This window comes from Brugia malayi (genome assembly GCF_000002995.4).
Source record: "Brugia malayi strain FR3 genome assembly, contig: Bm_v4_Chr3_scaffold_001, whole genome shotgun sequence".
In the NCBI taxonomy this organism is placed as follows: Eukaryota; Metazoa; Nematoda; class Chromadorea; order Rhabditida; family Onchocercidae; genus Brugia; species Brugia malayi.
This window is the reverse complement of record NW_025062477.1, coordinates 3708648-3729507: the sequence shown is the minus strand read 5'-3', so window position 1 is coordinate 3729507 and position 20860 is coordinate 3708648. Positions and strand designations below refer to the sequence as shown.

Sequence of the window (20860 nt, the reverse complement as noted above, 5' to 3'; positions counted from 1 at the left end):
TTTCCCTAATATTTTTTAATTATTTAAATCGTTTTTTTTTTTTTTTTTTTCACATTAGAAATACTTATAATATAATTTTTCACATTGCTCAATGTAAATGATATATTGAAGAAATGATTCTATCGGTTGTTTTTATTGATTTCATTAAATTTTCATTTATTTTTGAAACAAATATGAACAATCATGCAATGCTTGATCAATTATTTTGTATATGATGAATTATTTTTAAAAAATTGTCCAATATAACAATCCTTTTTACTACTAACTATTATAATTATTTCTGATTAAACAAAAAAAAAAAAAGACTTTCCTTCTTTTATTTTTTATTCTTTCCTTTTTTTTTTTTTTATTTTTTCCATTTTTTTCTTTTCTTTTTTTTTTTCTCATAACCATAACAAAAACATAAAACGAAAATGGGAGAGCAAGTGATGATGTTTTGCTATTTCCAATAGAAATGATAGACTATTGTAGCATTCACTTCTACTGATCATCTCTCCTCCAATCACCTCTCTCTCTCTCTCCCTCTTTATCATTGATATTTTCTATTTTCTTTTTTTTTTTTTTTTTTACAGACCCCAAATTCAACCAACAAAAATTTTTTCTTTTTTCTTTTTTTTTTTTCTCACTGCTACAGAACAATTTTCACTTTTTTCCTTTCAACACAAAATTATCAATAAAATTATTGAGAAAAATGAAGCATTTGAGGGTAGAAGGAATGTGACGATTAGTCATCAATGACTTATCATATTTTGATATGAATTGTTATTTTATCTCAAAAGATGCAACAAATGGCATTTTTTGCTAGAAAAGTCTCGAAAATATTCCAAAGAAATATGTTAGAAAAGAAGCAATGTAATTTTGTAAGAAAAATAAATATGGAATGACTAATTTCATCAAATAAAAATTACTAAACTTATAAGCTATTTATGGCTAATATCATCATCATCATCATTATAATAATAATAATTTTAATATTTTGTAAAATTATTAGAAATATTCTATAAAAATAGAATAGTTTCATGGTATTTTTTTTTCTTTTTTTTTTAAAAAAAAAAGTTACATTAATTGCTTTGGTGCAATAAATTTGTGCAGCTATGTCATTGTTATCAACAAAATTATTGACAAATGTGAAAAAAAAAAAAAAAAACTTGATCTGCATATGTTTGAGATGTTCCATACAAAAAAAAAAACATTTTGATTAAATTAGTTGAAAAATTGAATAAAGTAAATGACAACAAAGAAAAAAAAAAAGAAGGAAGAATTTATTTGTACAAAAAGGAAAATCAATTGAGTGACAATTAAAATGAAAAAGATAAATAAAATGTTTGTATTGATAAATGATGTAAAGAAAAATTATTAATTCTTAACAGCAATAGAAAAACTAGGAATACATGGAGATAAAATGAAGTGTGAAAAATTTTTTTGACGAATCAGGAAAAAGTGATAAAGTAATCCATCCATTTAATAACAATCACTCTTCTATCATTACAATAATTAAAATCATTCATTTCTTTTTTTTTTCTTTAATATTAAAACATTAATTAACTTTAAAAAAAAAAATTATGATAGTGATCAGTTGTGATAAAATCCTGAATTCAGTTCATTTGTGATAATAATTGATAAAGTTCATTAGGATAGAGCAAGTTAAGCTATTCATTTATATCATTAATGCAGCGAAATTATCCATCAGATATCATATATCAGTTGTAAATAATGCATCAACCGGAATTATTCAACGATAGAATAAACAAAGAGATAAATTTTTAATACTTTTAATACATATAAGAAACCAGATATTTCTTTGTAAGATTAATCATAACTCAAAAATACTAAATTGATAGGTATTAGTTGAGAATTTTATTATACATTGGTAAATACATTAGCTATTATTATGGAATTGCGCTTTTTCTTTATGCATTTTTTTTTTTTTTTTTTTTCATTTATTCTAAGTTTTAAGATAATTTAAAAACCTGTTCAGCTGATATTATCATAGTGTGATAACTTGAATAGGAATAAAAAAATCCATTCCATCAATAAATGATAGCAATAAACAGTTTTAGTAGAGGAAAAGTAATTGTAGGGAAAATATTTTATAGTGAGCTAAAAATTAATGAATAATTCAAATTGGTCAAATAGATTGGTGCTCTATGCTATATGATAAATAATATTATTATGTTGAAAAGAACATAGAGGTAGGTCATTTGAATATACAATTATTCTAACAGGATACGCTTCTAACAGTATACAATTGATATTTTTGGATAGAATTTAATAATTTCCATCAGAACGATGACCATTTGCTATAATCAATCAATCAATCAATATATATTATTTTAATATTATTTAATTAATATTTAAATTGAATTTTTAACAAATTCAATATTTTATACGTGTCCATTAATAGCTTTTGAATAGAAAGCGCAATTATTTGAAAAAAAAAATTTTTATGAGCTTTTAGTATTTAATTTATCCTCCAATTCCATACCTGATTTTTAAGTTAAAAATTAAAAATTATCAAAAATATTTCAGGTGTCAGAAGTTATCTTTAGTTAATGAAATACACTGATAAGAATTAAAAGTAATCGTAATACTGTCAATAGTAGATTTACTTTTCATTTCTAATATTACTTTTCATGTTACATTTAAAAACAATAAACATTATGATATAATAATGCTACTTTTTTTTATAACGAAAAATTAGAGGTAAGGAAATCCATTTTAAGTATTAGTATTACAAATTTTATCAATTTTACATTGAAACTTGTTTTTGTTTTTGTTTTTGAATATTTTTTAGACAATTTTATTTGCACATTGCTCAATTTTGCAGCAAATTTTCAGGAGCATTTGTATATTTGAAGTAAAATGAGAAAATGACTGTAGTATCTTTTGAAGAAATATCTTTATATAAAAGCTCTAGCATAAAAGGTTGTAAAGGTCAAAATCATCATACAAAGTCATAATCATACTGAATGCCACCAAATAAGCATTTTTATTTTAAGCTTTTTCTTATTTTTTAATCGATTTTAAAATTTTTCATTTTTTTTAAAATCTTATCTTTTTTAATAACTTTCTTTTTTTTTTTTTTTTATTTTAATTTCAAGGGGACTATTTTTACAAATGTCATCCATAATATTACTGTGCTTATAACAGAAATCACAGGTGTATCCCATTCACCTTATTTTTGTCATCCCATACATACATAGATTCATTTACTGTGACATCAAAGCAAGAGAATTTTCTAGCAATAATATAATCACAATCATAGTGTCAACTCTACCTTCTCAACCAAATGTAAATACTGTAATTCCAAACAATGAAATAATGAAAACTGTTGTAATAACTTAAACAATTCCCCTCGATCTCTTGCACAAATTCCATTCCATTAGGTATACATCAAACTCAAGCAAAACAACAAATTTAAAAAAAATGCAACGAAAACCATTCAATAAAAAAAAAAAAAAATGATATTTGATGTGATAAATTCATTTTGTACTTTAATACATTTTAATTTTTGTTACACAAAAATTTTTTTTGTAGTAATAACAAATAGCAATAGATTCAGCTCAAGTATTAAACCAAAAAATATGACTGATCAAAATAGATAATGTCAAAAAGAAGAAAAAGGAAATGATATTAAGAATAAATTAATAATGTAGCAATGAAAAAATGGAAAATAATATTGTAAGATATAAATGATAAGAAATGAATAGAAAACCTTGTATGGGTATAAGATCCGGGTTAGCTGCCCATGCTTGTTGTATATTTTCCGATAATATATAACTCAGATAATATAATAATAGTAGCATGCTCTAATACAGAAAATCAGTGAAATGGTGAGATAGAGAGTAAATAGATGTGATGTATTTATTATTGGGTAAATCGTTTTGTCGCCTTATACGACGATTACTACCACATCTGAAATAAAATGAAATGAATTGAAAAGAGCAAAAATATGTGATTAAAAATAAATTTATATTAATTTCACATATATTAGTTGTAATTATAAGTTAAAACTTTTTTTTTTTTTTTGAAAATTTATAAATAGTAAAGATATAATATCAATAAAAAGAAAGAAAATAGTATAAAATGAAGGAAAGAATAGAAATATAAATTCGATTGTTTCCTTTCCTTTCTTTTCCTTTTTTTTTCTTTTTTTTTTTTCAAATTAGATAAAATGATAATATTTTATCAATTATCACCTATCGCCGCCTATTATTTTACTATCTTCAAAAAGAATGCAATGATTTGGAAGAATTATTTGTTAACAGAAATTGATGCACCCAACTCCTTCTTATTTATGTTGTTAACAACGAAAGTTTTAAGACTACAAAATGAGAGACGAAAATTTGAACAGTGTTGCGCATGTCAACAGAACAAAAGACAGTGCGGTGAAATCAATTTCACAATCCAATTAATAAATGTTTGTTTCGAAATTGAAACTACTAAGACATTAGAGAGCATTCAAGATAGAAAAAGAAATTTACAGTGTAAGGCGGGGAGAAGAGGGGAAGGGGGAGGGGGAAGATGGGAGGGATAAATGAACCACTACCACCAACCACCTACTACCATCTTCTTTTTTCCCTTTCCTATCTTAAATCATATTATCACGGCGAAACAAAATGATGCTACGGGGCGGGAAGGAGAAGAGGGGGGAAGATGGGCGGGTGAAATACGTGTTTCCAACAAATTCTCTCACTTCAACGATGACAATAACGATGAGGACGATGACAACGATGATGGTGATGGTGGCATGCATCCCTACCCGATCCCCTTCACATCACTCTACACCTCGATCGGCAACACCACCGGTCGGTCATATTGCAGTGCTACTATCTTTACCGACCGGTAACAAACACCATCACGAATAGCGCACCTTTCCTCTTCTTTCAACTCTTTTCTTCTTTAATTGGCGCTATTATAGAACTCTGCAAGGCATGCATTGGCATGCATCTTCTGCACTTCAATGAGCATGCAGATATAATCTAATTGATTCTCTTCTCTTTTCATTGCTTACTTCCATATATAATTTTAGTAATAGCTTTTAATTAGTAGAAATTATAAAGCTATTAAAATTATTAGCTAATTTGTTATATACCATTTCATTCTCAACGTTCTATTCTCAATTGTACAAAAGTTAATTCTTTTATCTTTTAAATGACGAAATCTCTGTCCGACAATAATCGATTTGCTTTTTCATTCATTTTCTCTCTTCTTGTCCTGCACTGAAACCATAGAAACGATTTACCACATTATTTAATTGTTCTCTCAAAATTTTACATCAAAATATTAGAGCTCAGCAATGATCGATTTTATAAAGACCATCTAATATGCGTAATGTGCCTAAAGAATGTATGAAGAGTTAGCGCTGTGGACAAAGGTATTTTCTAATGTACCAGCAACCTCCGAGGATTTTTCTCGATTTTTCATATTTAATTTTATCAAGTTTAAAGTTATATTTTACTAGTGGGAACACAGAGTAAATTGGATATTTGAATGATACAAGGTCAGTTGGAATTGGAATAGTGAAGAGGATCCTTTATCGGTCATATTACTGACCATTTTGATTAATGGATGAGAGGAGAGGACAGGGAAGGTAAACATATATACAACCTAAAATGATGATAAAAAGCAATTGAATGATTAAATTTAGTGAATACATAAAATGTTTAAAAATTGCTCACGTGGTGATTGACTAAAATAGGCGATTCCAGATCTCCGTACAATACAAACTTAAAACTTTTTTCTTTAAAAAAAAGAAAAAAAAAATATTGAAATGTTGAAATTGCTTGCACGCTTCCCAGAAATATGGTACAAGTCAGATTCTCACTTATCAATTCTACGTATAGTCTCCAAATGTGATACTTTTAACGATGAGTGTTTTCACGTCAAGCATAAATAAAAGCGCAAAGAAATAGCATAAAAAAGCATCGAGAATAACAAGACTTTAACCATATAGCACACATTTACGCCATCGACAACATACAATGCCGCCCAGAACACCACGGAAAGAGCAAGGGGGTTGTCATTTGTCTCGTCAACGAACTAACGAGCCATCATCATCACAAACCTGATTTTAAAAGAGTGGTGAGCAAAAAGCGATCATTCATCCCACTCCATCCATCGTCCACAACTCAGTTCCTTTTGCATTCATTTTGATAGTATCAGCCCATCAAATTTATACATAGCAACATAATGACCAGACTATACCATTAATGATGACCATCATATTATCAGTAGTAATGAGGAAACGATGTATTTCAACTGAACATCAATAATTCACACATTTAAATGGGCGAAACGGTCAAAGATGATAGTTCAGGTCAAAGCTTCCGAAGAACTGGTCACGTCATCTTGTATGATCCCGATATAGACTAACAGAGATTTACTCTATATATAGTGGAATAGAGCTAGTGATACGGATTATATATTTTCGAAGCTGAACAAGAAGGAATTATATTAGCAGCTGTTTAAGAGAAGTTATTCCATCGTTACTTTTCACTGAAGAGAATTTCAGACTGCTCAAACAACATTTGGAAATATGCAATAAATTTATCAAAAATCCATGTAAAATATGAATCATGTACAATGAGTATTCAGGCACTTACCGTGAATGAACTGGCTCTCACCGATATTGTAACGGTAAAGTTGAGATAAATTTCTGTAAGAAATTTACAAATATAACTTAGTAATAAACGAATATTGGAGATCATCTTCAACAGAAAATCATACTTCCATTACGAAATAATTTACTTCGTTGCTAGTACCAGTTCAATTTCACCGGAAAGTAAGGAAGGATCATACAACTTAATTTTTCTCTTCTATCATTAACCTGGTTATCTTATCTGATACAAATCATTCTCATAATATTCCAGATCGGGTATTTCGTCTACGTTGAATAAATCTTCATTGATTTCCATATTTCCAATACCAACAGCAGTTTCTTCCCACTGAAATTATGGAGAACATATATGAACTATTGTTAGGTGTTAAATGAAATTAGAAAGTATTAGAAAATATAAATCATCGATAAAAAAACGTTCTTTTCCATGCCGCTTTAATTTTCAATAGAACTTAAAAATGAAGCGGTATTTTAAGAAAATAAAGTAAACATGAATTAATCTGATGAAAATAATGTGGAGTGTAGAAAAATATAAAAAAACCTTTTCGTCGTCATATAGGTTGTCATCCAACATATGTCCTTCGTCATCGATGCAGTAAAAAGTGCGCTCATTGATTTCAAATGCTTTTATCTCTGCCTAAATAAACTATTACAATCATAAAAACGAATAAACTTATAATTATATTCTAAATTCATCAACATTTCGAAAAATTACTCATATATGAAAAAAAATTTCATTATAAATACACATGAAAAAGACAGTTTTCAAAAATTCCTTATATTGTTTTTTGGTAAATATTAAAATGGGAATGTAAAATAAAGAAAATAAAAACCTCATCATTATATTCCTCTTCAAATTCTCGCTCAAATGCAATACCTCCTTCCATATCTCCTTCATCTTGCACCATTAATTCTGGATTGTACGTGAACAAATCACGGCCACTCATTCCAACCTATAATACCCAAAAACAATATAAAATGCATATCGTCATAACCCTGAAAAAATTTGCCATGTTAAAATGTCGTATCGTTAAAGACAAATTTTACATAGTTGCTAACAGTAAAATTAGAAAAACAATAAATATTTAATTTACATAAGTTTCATTATAATTCTTTCTCAATAATATGCCATTTCAAAAAACCACCATTTAAGAAATATTTCGAATAAAACTTGTATTCATGTGAAGCTAGTAGAAAGCTACTGCATAGAAACTAAAAAGTAGATATGCTAATAAACTAAGGAAATCTCACCGATTTACCAATCCTAATGTTTTTCTTTTTCTCTTTCTCTTCTTCTGCAATTTTTTTCTTTCGCTCTCGCAACTTCATCTTCTTCCAACGAATAAATGTATCCAGCGTTACTTTTGTAAGATTTTCTGGCTTAAGTTGTGTACGCTGAAATATTACATATAAAAATCAATTCTACAACACTTTAAACACTACCGGAGCTCTAAATACAATACCTCTTTCTCGAGGAGTTCTTCCAGGCTGATTTCATTTAATTGTTTATGCTCTTCCAACTTCTTCCTGTCTTTTTTCAGAATATAACCTGATGGCAAAGCATGCCTATAAATACAACCATCGCCATTTGGACATTCCCAAAACCAACCATATTTGTTATTCTCAACAGCTTCCAGAAAATATTTACATACCTGAAAAAAAAAAAGCAAAATTCATACCGCTAAGGAAAGTTATTCAGAAATATATGTCTGTTCCGTGCATCGCAACTTACAATATCTGTTTGATTCGGCCTTTTCCTATCACGTTCTCCATGTTTCTTCTCAGCAACTTCGCTTAATTTAGACTCATCCCAATCATCTATATTATCTGAAATCATAAATGTCACTAATTCCATTCTTTTAGTAAAAAATGAAAACTTGAAAATTCGTAAACATTGAAAGAAAATATTATTTTTTTTTTTCTGAAAGATTAACGTGATAACATATTGTAAACAACAAACAAAGGTAACAAACAAAAAATTACCGTCTTCTTTTGATAAATCTCGGCTATCAACATAAAGATTCTTCTTAGCTGTTTTCTGTTCTTTTGATAAATCATGACTAAATTTGCACTTTTCACCTTTGTGGCACATTCCTTGTTTGTAAAACAAACAAACCACTGATTTAGGATCAACATCTGCAAGAAATGAATCAAAACATAAAAGCTCCATGTCATTATCAAAAATACATCACAGAAATGTAATTAGCATTCTTTTAATAAGTAACATAGACTAAACGAAAACAGAGTAAAAATTTCGCATTCTTTGAATATTGAAAATAACATTTGAAGCACAGCAGCATGTACCATCAAAAAAAAATTTCCTAGTAATTATTCAAATTAAGACATACCTCGCGCTACCTTAGGCATTTCAGTTACCGGCTTCAAAAGTTTATTCAAATCTCGTAGTTCACCATCAGCTGCTTTCTTCTTTGCTGCACCCTTTTCTGCATTGTTCATATTACATTGTTTAATCTAAAAACAAATTTACTGATCAGATCAAAATTACAGCCAAGTGTCGAGTCTATTGTTCTAGATTTGATAGAATCCCATTCCTTATCTTTACATATATACAACAGCGAGAGTATTACCACAGTACAGTATTTAAAAAAATCATCAAAATTTTAGGACTAAGAAGTTTTAGTATCAAAAATTTACTTCAAATATTTACTAAAAAAAAAAGCAAAGAAGGAATACAGCAAAAGAGCCAACTATTACTATATAGCTCATAGCAGAGCTTTACCTAAGCGATATAACTTACCTGATTTGTCACTTGTTGTACATATTTCTGTGTCTTTGCTCCTTTCTTATTTTTCAGTCCAAATGTTTTATCTTCAATTAATTTTTCCTTCTTTTTCTGTTCCACTTTTTTATTTGGAGCATTTTTTGGTGGCATATTGAAGAATTTTTTTCCTGAAAATTTAATAAACATTACTTATGAATGAATCAAATGCATATATCAAGTAGAAAACTAAGAAAAAAAAAAGTACAAATTATTATAGAATAAAATTTATGAGCAGAATATAAGATGATTAAAAGACATAGTAAAGAGATTCAATGGTGTCCCAGAAATATGCAGGACGTTCCAAAATTTTACTTCAAGCCACAATAGCCTAAACTCTGGGTTGAAACATTCAACTACCTTAAACTTGGGTAATTAAACCGTCGATCATACGTAAGATGGAAAAAAGTAAATACGTAAATGTACAATGAAAAAAAAAAAAAACTATTTATAAGCAAGCAATGTTTCTAACAAATGTTATCAAAAAAAATTTTCAGACAATTGTATCTATCACTTATCTTTCTTTGCTTATGATTAGATTTAAAGTTATGAAGAAATATGCATATTAAAAGTATACTATCCATTGCAAATCATACGATCACTATTTATTGTATTATCATATGACCTAAAGTATTTGCACTGAATCAATATAATATGAAACTGCTAAAGGTTAAAGGTTACGAGAGGCAAGAAGAAGAAGAAGGAAAAGGACAATTCCCACCTCGTCAACTGCACTGAATGAAATTAACAACCATTGTCAACTATTATAGAGCACAAGTAGTAGCAGTAGTAGCATTCACGTTGCATGCTGTACATTGTGAAATGAATTTTGGTGACAGATTAGATTGACAGGATTACTATTTATTTGCTCTACCTAAATTACTCTTACTAATATTACTTTTAGTATTACTTTTCAAATCGAACTATCTCTTCTTTTATTTAAAGAAAAAATTACTGTAGAAAATTTATGTGTAATTATTTTAATCTGAAATTTACTAATTAGTATTGTACATTTCATCACTATCCATTTACCTACTACTACTGTATTTTTTTATTTTATTTTCAAATTAACATGTCTTTAGCTTCCTCTACCTAAAAAAAAAAAAATTGTTGTTTATATGTAAATATTTTAGTCTAAAAATGATATTAATTAGTAAAATGAGAACATTTTATCACTTAGCTATTATATTTTTTTTTTTATTTTCAGATTAATATAAATTGTTATGATATGCTACAACGCGTCTATAGATTATTTGGTGATGATGAAAATGCTGATATGTCAAATTTGTCAAATTCACCTCCTACAGATGAAACTTCAGAAAACCATGTTTGTTGGTTATGCATTTCATATTTCTTCTTTTATTTACTTCTTTCTTTTGCTTCTGATTTCCATTTATCATGATGAAACGATGATAATTTAAGTGTAGAATCGTCGAATTTTAACAAATTCAAATGATGATAAAGTAATAAAGGATGGCATAGGTGTGTAGAAATAATGTTTGACAATTAATAATTAATATCAAATAATAAAAAATGATTTTATTTCCAGTTTGTTTCATCGTTATCCTGGGATCTACGATTACAATGTTTTCTGGGCTGTCTCTGTCTGTCAATAATATGTTCTTTAGCTGGAAGTGCCTTACTTTTTACATGGAAAATTACAGGTTTTACTGTAATGATATCTTTGGGTAGTATTCTATCACTAGTTGGGTTCGTTTTTCATATCAATTATTTTTAAAATGTTGTTGTTGATAAAAAAGCATAAGAAGAAATAGTTCAGTGATTTTATGTAGATTGTGAAAAAAAAAAATGTAAAAGTCTTCCTTCTCCATATCATTTAGACATATCATGAATATTCTTTATACATTTATTTCTTATTTTTTTAAACATTACCAAATTATCATTCGTTTCTGTCGATATTTTTGTTTTTTTTTTTTCAGATTAGTAAAATTAAGTATTTTTCAGCAGTTTACTTCTTTTTAGGACATGTTTTTTAATGGGTCCTTTAAGACAATTGCAAAAAATGTTCGAACGAGGACGTTTTCTTGCATCGCTAATGTATTTACTTTCTATCGTCTTAACATTATTAGCCGGTCTTGTTTTATCAAATCCTCCTCTGGCACTTGTTTTTGTCATTGGACAGTACATTTCAATGGCTTGGTATTCTATAACATATATACCATTTGCACGGTATCATTCTTATCATTTTGTTTCTATATAACATCTGTTTATATTATCAATATTTCTTGCAGTTATCACTACAGAAAGTATTGCGCTAAATAAGTGTAAGCTAATTTTTACAGTGTACAATGTTATTGGTGGAAAATAATTCTACAGTTTATCTGTAAACAATCAATGATAATTTGTTATTATGAATTTTGTTGTATTATTTTTGTGTGCATTTCAGAGAGGCAATATTATCGCTGTGCTGCAAATGCTTTAGCTAAAGAATTAGTGAATAAATTTCCAGAAATAGAACATCATGAAACGGCAAAAGATATGATTCAGATTTACATTCCGAAGAATATGATTTTTCTAGAATATATATTTTTTCTCTTTCTTTTTTTTCTTTTTGTAGCCCATATTTTCTTTCAAATGTAGATAATACTCATCCCTGATCTCACATTCATTCTAGCAAAGAGACATGCAACATTTTCTCACTTTGGAACTGGACATTCTGATGTTTTTGGATGAAGACATGAATTTTGTCCTATTTTTCAGCCTTTTTTTTCTTTTTTTGTTATCTTGGTACCTAGGTACAGTTGGTAATCGCAAATCTACTAGCATTTCATACAATCTACTTAAATCACCTAATAAAATAAAAAGTTTGCGCCAGATGTGAAAGTAATTATAAACCTAGCCAGAAGTTTTTCCATTAGTTTACTTTGGATTGTATTTTTCTTTTTTTTTTTTTTGAATTGGTAATGGTAATTGCTAGAATGCAGGATGACAGGGAACTATTGTATTGTAATTTGTACTCTACTGTACAAATATATTGTACTCTTTCGAAATTCTGTGATTTCTTTTTTTTCAATTTGTTGGATTAGATCGATATTTCAACGCTTTCTATGATATATTGATGGTAAAATATTGCATACATTTTATTTAACTTTTGCAGTAAGTATTATATATTTACTCAACAATGGTACACATTTTGTATATCTATTTTTCATTTCTGATAATTTATCTGATTTGATCGTATCAATTACATAATTTTTTTTTTTTTTTTTTTTATTGCTTTACTGGTAAATGTAAATTGCGTTTTGTTGCACTATTTTACCCTTTGATTTAGTAGTTATGAAAATTACAATTAAAAAGAAAAATGAAGTTACAGAGCAATCATAGAATCAGTAAACCGATCTGATTTAAGTATTGCAATGCTATTGGTAGTACTATGTTCATTTCAATTTAGAATATATCCTATAATATTGTATTCAATTTAACTTATTATTTAGCAGAATATATTATCATTTTTAGATATTTCGTTCTTATTTTTCATTTCTTATTTTGGTACAGTAATGCTTGCTTTTAATATATCTTTCTGAATTGATTGATCATTTTGATTTGATTTGATTTGATTTTAGTTCGTATAATTCCATTCCGTACAATTTGTAGACAACTTTTGAGTGTTGGCCAATTTAACTTTTAAATGTTTATCAATTTGTTGCTTTTTTTATATGCGTTACTTGACTATGTCACGAATTGTTATTCATAAAAATAAACTTTTTGCTCTTTTTTTTTTTTTTTCAATCAATTTATGATGAGGCAATTTTCTACATTTCTAATTTTCCACCACTCTTTGGTGGGTTTTTCTTTTCTTCAGAAAAATTTTTAAATTAATGCTTCTAAGAAGCAAACATTGCAAATGTTTTTGAAGAGCCTATTCCATATCATTTAAAGTAATTAATGGGTACAATTTTGTAAGAAATTTAATTACAAAAATTTTGCTAGAATTGTTAAAATCAGAATGATATCAAATTACAATGAAATAAATCTCAAAAAATGTGGCGCACAACTTTTTATTTCCGCCAACTACGATCATAGTTCTAAGAAGGATTAGCATACGAACAAAATGAATTGCGACTGCTTGAAAATATGTTATTTAGTGAATGATTGAATAATAAATATCACATGAAAAATTGCTAAATCCAATTCTTATTTCTGAGAGAAAAGGAAAAAAAAAAAAAAAGAAAATAAAAAACAAAAATAAAATTTGATTTAAGTCAGAAGAGAATAATGAATGAATCATAAACTAAAGATGAAATTATTTATGCAAATTTAGCCTAATTATAAACATATACCAACAAAAAAAGAAGGAAAAAAAAAAAGAAAGAACAACTCGGTGTTAGTTTTTTGTTGACAATAACTTTGGATTAATTATTAAAACAATAATATTTATAAAATTTGATGTGAACATTGTAAGAAAATTTTTGAAAATTGAAAAACTTGTATGAATTTGTTACACTACATCTAGTTTCTGATAAAATTAAAATTGTTTCATTCTGCTTTAAATATTATTTTCCCTTGAAAAGCTACCAATTGCTACATTTTTGTGCTTTCATACTTAGCATCGATGCTAACGAACGAAATCACTGTAAATTGTTGTCGCTGTATTTGACAAATATTATGACAGTAGTCCCTTTGTTTATTCCATTGCTCTGAAATAGTCAGCGTACGTTTTACCGTATTATCTTAGCTAGACACGTACGTTTTACCTTATTATTTTAGCTAGACACGTGCATGTTAACTTATCATCTTAGTTAGACATGTACTTCTTAATTTATTATCTTAGTTAGATACGTACGTTTTAACTTATTGTCCTGAACACGTACGTTTTATCTTATTATCTTAGCTAGACACGTTCAACTTCGTATTTCTATTCAAACTGCAAACTACTAAATCACTCAATTCTCACCTGTAATTTGACTTATTTGATGGAAACAATTATGAATCATAGAAATTACAAATGAATACACTTTGCTTATGCTATCATTTCATAGAAATTTAAAAAAATAAACAAACGAATCTTTCAAATTTTTAACAAATATTTACACATTTGAAATAATTCAACTAATTTGCACTTTAATTAATTGAAACTGCCATTGTTTTGCTTAAATTAAAAAATACAAAGATTATGATTGAAAATACTTGTATCTTTTTATATAATTTCAACACCATTTTCTTTTTGAATTTAAACACAACTGCTTTCGTAATATTAATAATTTATAAAATGCTAAATTATCAATAATGTCTTCATTGAACAAATAATATTTTATAATTAAATTTTCGGTATTTGAAAATATTTGGAAAAAGTTTTCACTTTTTAAAAACTTTTGCTTATAAATAGTAAACTTGTAGATAGTTTTGTTAAATGTTCAAATGGGTGAGTGAATTTGTGGCAAAATTTCCAGTGGTATAAGTACAAGCATTGCCATATATCTATCAGAAAATGAAAATTCACAATCAAATTATCACCCTTGTCTGATATTATTAAGTAAAATTGATGATAAGGTGTTTGTTGAGAAACTTTCGCTTTTATGCCGTAGGGTGTAATGTCACATCGTCCCGTAAAATTACGCCTTTTTCGCATATTTTTCAAAACAACACACATATATCACATTCATTTACCAACTATTTAATTTGTTTCATTTTTAATCCATCAATTTCAATTTATTAACTCTCAAATTTTTACTCAAAGGTTATTCATTTCACTTTCATCCATTTATCACTTATCAATTTCTCTTTTCTTTTTTTCTCCCTCACTACATTCTAACAGTCTTCCAATTATCTATTTGTTATTAATTTCTTTTGAACAATAAAAATTACAGCAAATGAACGATAATTGAATGATATGAAATGTTGGAGAAGAAAGTTACAATTGATTAATCGATCAGTAAAGTATTTATCATATTAAGAAGCATAAAGCATTAATGTAAGTTAAATTAGTCGAAGCATTTGAAAAAGAAATAATTGACGAAATATTAAGCATTAGAAATTCCCGCAATGTCACATATATTTGTCATTACTGGAATTTCTTCTATTTCTACTGGTATTCGTTCAATTTTTTTCTTTTTTTTAAAATAGAATTTCTTTTTTTTAAATTTGTTCAAAAAAAAAAAAAAAATCTTCATGAAATAGCTTCTTAAAAAGCAGAAATATTCCAAAAAATGATCAGTTTATAGAGAAACTTGTTATGCTTTCTCTTCTTTCCACTTCATTTCTCTTTCTTATTTTATTTCAAATCTATTTTTTTTTGATTTATAACAAATAGATGGATCATCGTTATTTAACGCAATAAAATTATTCGTCGTATATTGTTATACTTTATTTTGTATATAATCATTTCAATTTATTAACATTCTTATCTTTTGAAATCGAATAGTCAGATTGATAATAGCGCCTCTAAATAATATTTTAAAATTAAATCGCACACTAAAAATTCAAAATTTCAGTAATGCATTCACAATCATTCCTTATCATTTTCAATTCGCTATTATATCGATGGTATGTTCAAGGAAGTGAAAGACCTATTGATCTTAAATGGAAATTACCGGTAACACCTCGTTTCATCCTGAAAACATCAAATTTAAACAATCCAAAAGACGAAATTCAACGTCGATTTCCAACACCGTTAATTGGCCGTAGTTCAATGAAACAGAAATTAAATCATTTTGATAAGAATGATGAACGTAAATGGATACAGGTAGCTTATTATATTAATACAATTACTGATATTAATATAATTATCTGATATTAATACAACTACTTGATATTAATATAATTACCTGATATTAATACAATTGCTTGACATTAATAAAATTACCTGATATTAATACAATTGCTTGACATTAATAAAATTACCTGATATTAATACAATTGCTTGACATTAATAAAATTACCTGATATTAATACAATTGCTTGACATTAATAAAATTACCTGATATTAATGCAACAACCTGACATTAATGCAATTACCTGATATTGATACAATTACCTGATATTAATGCAATTACTTGATAATACAGTTACCTAATATTAATATTATTACTATACATTTTCTTTTTTTTTTATACAAATGGGAAAAAAAATTATACTTGCAGTTTTACACACATAGAAAATCACCATATCAACGACCTGATGGTGCGGTATTTCTAGTTGTTGGTGGTGAAGATGGTGCTGATCGTGCCTGGTTGACAAATCAAGGTCTACCATATGTTCAACTAGCAGATCAAATTAATGCTAGCATATTTATGCTCGAACATCGATTTTATGGTAACAGTCGTCCAACAAAGTAAGTATCTTTTCTATTTTATATTACTTAACCATAAATTAACTTATTAATTCATTAATTTGGTTGGTAATTAAAATTCATTAATAATTCAAATACACAATTATTCATTAATTTCAGTGATACTTCTATTAAAAGTCTAAAATATCTTGATGCAAAGCAAGCTGTCGAAGATATTGATAAATTTGTTGAAGAAATGAATGTACGAGAAAAATTAACAAATCCAAAATGGATTACTTTTGGTGGAAGTTATTCAGGTTAATTTATTATTTAAATTTTTTGCTTTTTCAGACATGATTTTATTTGAAATTATTGATAAATAGCTGTAACATTATTTTTATTCATTTATTTTTACTTCTAACTTATTTAATAAATTTGATTTGGTGTTTGATTAAGTAAATGAATTGTTACTGACTAATTAAGCTTAAAAGAATTTTTTTCTTTTTTTTTTGGTACAGCTGTTAGTTTCATTTTCAAAAATCAGAATGAAATTTTCATTTTCAATTCGTACATTTTCTCATCTTTTTCCTTTTATCATTATCTCAAAGAAAGATGGAAAGAGAGAGAAAGAAAATGTAACAAATATCGATAAATGTATTATTTCCTTTCCTTGTAATAAAAGCAGCTTCAATGTTTCAGTTTCAAGTTTCAAAAAATTTTCTTTTTTTTTCAAAAAAAAAAAGAAAAATTTTTTCAAGAAAAAAAAAGGAAAGAAAAAAACGATTATCAACAGAGAGAGAACAGGCTTTGTAAATGTTTAGTAATTTGCTTGTGAATTAATTTAAATTTGATGAAGATGAAGAATAAAATAATTCAAATTTGATACATTTTACGAAAAGAAATTTTTTCTTGTCGCAAAAATTTTATAGAAAAACTTTATAGAAAAAATTTTTAAAAAAAGTTTTTAAAAAGTTTTATAGGAAAAACTCTTTCTCCTGTCGCATTTATCATAAATTTATTAAAGAAATCAATTAACTATTGCAAATATAAGCTTTAAAATCGTAAAAATAACTAACTTTATACAATAGCAATCTATAAAAGAAATTTAGTATTTCTTTCTTACTGCCCTGTTTCCTTGTGAAACAAAGTAAGTTTCCTTTCTTGATGGTTCAGATCGTTGACTTCTTTGTCCTCGATACTGGTAGAATCTCGAGTTTGTACTGGTTCCGTTCTGTGTACGTGTACTGTGGGAGTCTTCCTAAAATACTTTATTTTCAAACCTCAAGCTTGGGTAATTAAACCAAAGATTAACATTAAATATTATACAACATTACAGTAATGAATTGATACATAACACACAAATGTAACTTAATTATAAAACATTTAAAGATATAAGCAAGCTAGACACCTCGCAACCGAGTCATACCAAACAAGGAACTATAATGAATGGCTTTGTAAGGAAGAAATTGGGAGGGATTTTATGGGTGTTAAGGTTACAAAGTGGATTAAAGTCACTTAAACAATAGTCTTTGTTCAACACGTTATTACAAACATTATTTCTTCAGAATTAAACTTTAAAAATAAAAAGCATAAAATTTTGATGCTATTTTATAGGTAATTTAGCAGCTTGGGCTCGAGAGAAACATCCTCGAAGTATACGAGCAGCAGTTGCTAGTTCAGCTCCTTTACAAGCTAAACTTAATTTTAAAGGTAACACTTTTAATTATATTTATTTCACTTCATTGTTTCTTTTTTTTTTTTTTTTAATAAGCTTATAATTTTTTTTAAAAAAAAGAGGATGAAAACATTTAACAATATATTTTATTTGATTTTGTATTATTTTAACACAAAGAATTACAGAGTTCGAAAGGCAAATTGAAAAAATTATTGGCAAAAAAGGCACTAAATGTGTCGCAGTGATAAGAAAATTATTCCAGAAAATGCGACAAATGTCAACGACACTTGAAGGCAGACGTGAACTTGTAAAAATATTTCGGTACTGATAATTTTCATTTTTCATTCTTCTTTTCAAAAAGTGTTTTTCTTATTTTGTTTTGTTAAACTTTTACATATTAATTGAAAGAGTAGATGGTTTAATTTTAATTTTTTATTAGAAGATTAATTTGCATATTCTTTTCAGATTAGATGATTCTTTAATTCGACCAACAGTATCCGAGAAAGATATTGCAAATTTTTTTCTTGTAATTAGTAATTATATTAGTTTCATCGTAATGCATAGTGGAATTAATGTGGTTTGTGGTTTGTTGTTGTTTGTTATGTAATCGATGAATTTTATAATACTATCAAAGTTTCATATAATTTCATTTCTTTTAACTTTTACAATTTCAAGTATTTTCTTTTTCTTTTTTTTTTTTTTACTTTTAACAATTTAAAAAAAATTAAAGCTTTAATTAGAGAAAATAAACTAATCGAATATTAATTGCTTTAAAACTTACTGTATTGATATTAATTAATTCAAATATTAATATTAATTAGGTCAAATATTAATTATTTTTAAAGTTTTTTTTTTATAGAAAGATCATCGCGATTTACTAACTTTGGATGTAATGTGTAGCAAATTAACTGATTCACCATCATTAGAATCTATCCGAGTACTAATTGGTATGGTTATGATGTCACAAGGAAAATCATCACATTCAGCTATTGATGTTGGTTACAATAGTTTTCTTGATTTTATGCGTGATGAACGTTGGAATACACGTAACGCACAACGTTAGTATCTATTCTTTCTATTTTAAAAATAAAAAGTTGACCTGAATAGATCTAATCTTATTATGAAATGAAAAAAAAAATCTGATAACAATCTAAAGAGTAGATGTAAATTTTACACTAATGATTATTTATTGAACAGATTGAACTTAATCATGAATACCAAAATGTAAATTTAAATTAACTCACATTAATTAATTTAATAAAATAAGATAACAAAAAATAATAAGTTAATTAGAAATTTTTGTAATATTTTAGAGAATTAAGACAAAGGGAAAAAAAAAAATGAAAGAAGAAATGATTGATTATTTTTTAGCTCGTGCATGGCTTTATCAAAATTGTCATGAATTTGGTCATTTTCGAACAAGCGAAGAATTAAATGGTTTATTTGCTGGAACTTTACCGCTAAGGTAATTTATAAATTTTGAATGAAATATTTTTATATTATATTATTTTATAACGAAATGTTTAATTTGTTTTAAAAATATTTTCAATTGGTCAACATGCTAATGTGTAGTTTCTTCTTGGCACGTTGTACGGATGTATTCGGTGACCATTTCTCTCTTGAAAATACGGAAAAAAGAATCGCTGAAACAAATGAATTTTTTGGTGGAAATAAAAATTTTCAGGTTTGCATATTTAAAATTTTTGCTAAAAATCATTTTTGATAAAAATTTTGTAATTTGTTAGGTAAATTCATGATAATATCATTGATAATAATTAACATTTCTTGGTTTTATTTTTTTTTTCCCCAATGCTATTATCAACGAAAAGAATGATATCATTCTTGACTTCATTTTATAATTCTCGAAAATTTAAAATTATACTAACAGGGAACAGATGTGATACTATCCAATGGTTCGGATGATCCATGGACTTTACTTGGTGTATACAATGGTACCAGTGCTATTAACAATTATATTATTTGCATCGAAGGTTTCTTTTATTTTTTTGAATAAATGATAAAGTATTATTAAAATTCTTTAAAAAATTTAATGGCACTCTAATTGAACTAAAAATTAGCAAATTCTCTTATACACTAAGGAATACATATAGTAATAAAGTTAAGATAAGCATGAAACACTATTAATTTTCAAAATATAAGTATTTAAAATTGAATATATTTGAAAAATATTTGAAATTGAAAAATGAGTAAGATATTTAATTGAAGTATGTTACAGGGACAAGTCATGTAGCTGATTTCTATCCACCAAGTAATTCTGATTCAAATGCACTAAGAACTGCACAATATAGGATAATACAGGTGATCGAAAGTATAGTACTGTAAATTGTTCAACTGATTGTATAAAATATTTGTATTTATTTTTGAAATAAATTAAATGTTATTAATTTCAACAATTTCATCACATATAATTTATTTTTGTCAAATTCAATCAAATCTCTGTGTGCCATTTCAAAACGAAAAAAAAAAATCTTAAAATTTAATCTATATGTTCAATTTAAATTATATTTAAACACAATTGACTATTTCATGATCATTTCA

General features: G+C 26.7%; 4 protein-coding genes and 1 non-coding gene across 5 annotated transcripts in view; 3 read left to right on the top strand and 2 right to left on the bottom strand.

The window, feature by feature from the left end:
* Bma-lrp-1 (Low-density lipoprotein receptor-related protein, putative) overlaps nucleotides 1–3806 on the bottom strand; it is a gene marked incomplete at both ends in the record, with an annotated part of 38787 nt that extends 34981 nt beyond the window's left edge. The window contains one exon of the mRNA XM_043079890.1: nucleotides 3716–3806. Coding sequence (XP_042935824.1) covers nucleotides 3716–3806 — 91 coding nt within the window. The remainder of the gene's footprint in view (nucleotides 1–3715) is intronic.
* Nucleotides 3807–6833: 3027 nt separating this feature from the next.
* Bm3651 (AT31705p, putative) lies at nucleotides 6834–9512 on the bottom strand (the record flags this gene model as incomplete). The annotated part of the gene is made up of 9 exons (XM_001894213.1): nucleotides 6834–6947; nucleotides 7161–7256; nucleotides 7453–7572; nucleotides 7871–8014; nucleotides 8083–8271; nucleotides 8352–8446; nucleotides 8603–8755; nucleotides 8968–9091; nucleotides 9378–9512. The coding sequence occupies 9 exons, from the start codon at nucleotides 9510–9512 to the stop codon at nucleotides 6834–6836; spliced, it is 1170 nt and encodes a 389-aa protein (XP_001894248.1).
* Nucleotides 9513–9675: 163 nt separating this feature from the next.
* On the top strand, nucleotides 9676–9780 carry Bm15543. The gene has a single exon (XR_006227932.1). It is a non-coding gene; the product is annotated as a small nuclear RNA Bm15543 (small nuclear RNA).
* Nucleotides 9781–10626: 846 nt separating this feature from the next.
* Bm3653 (Uncharacterized protein) lies at nucleotides 10627–11845 on the top strand (the record flags this gene model as incomplete). The annotated part of the gene is made up of 4 exons (XM_043079889.1): nucleotides 10627–10725; nucleotides 10948–11108; nucleotides 11382–11588; nucleotides 11806–11845. The coding sequence occupies 4 exons, from the start codon at nucleotides 10627–10629 to the stop codon at nucleotides 11843–11845; spliced, it is 507 nt and encodes a 168-aa protein (XP_042935823.1).
* A 4007-nt stretch (nucleotides 11846–15852) lies between these two features.
* Bm3448 (Uncharacterized protein) lies at nucleotides 15853–20644 on the top strand (the record flags this gene model as incomplete). Its single annotated transcript, XM_043079888.1, has 11 exons — nucleotides 15853–16101; nucleotides 16499–16689; nucleotides 16807–16943; nucleotides 18241–18336; nucleotides 18487–18622; nucleotides 18767–18878; nucleotides 19161–19359; nucleotides 19673–19766; nucleotides 19874–19985; nucleotides 20190–20292; nucleotides 20538–20644. The coding sequence occupies 11 exons, from the start codon at nucleotides 15853–15855 to the stop codon at nucleotides 20642–20644; spliced, it is 1536 nt and encodes a 511-aa protein (XP_042935822.1).
* Nucleotides 20645–20860: the final 216 nt, after the last annotated feature.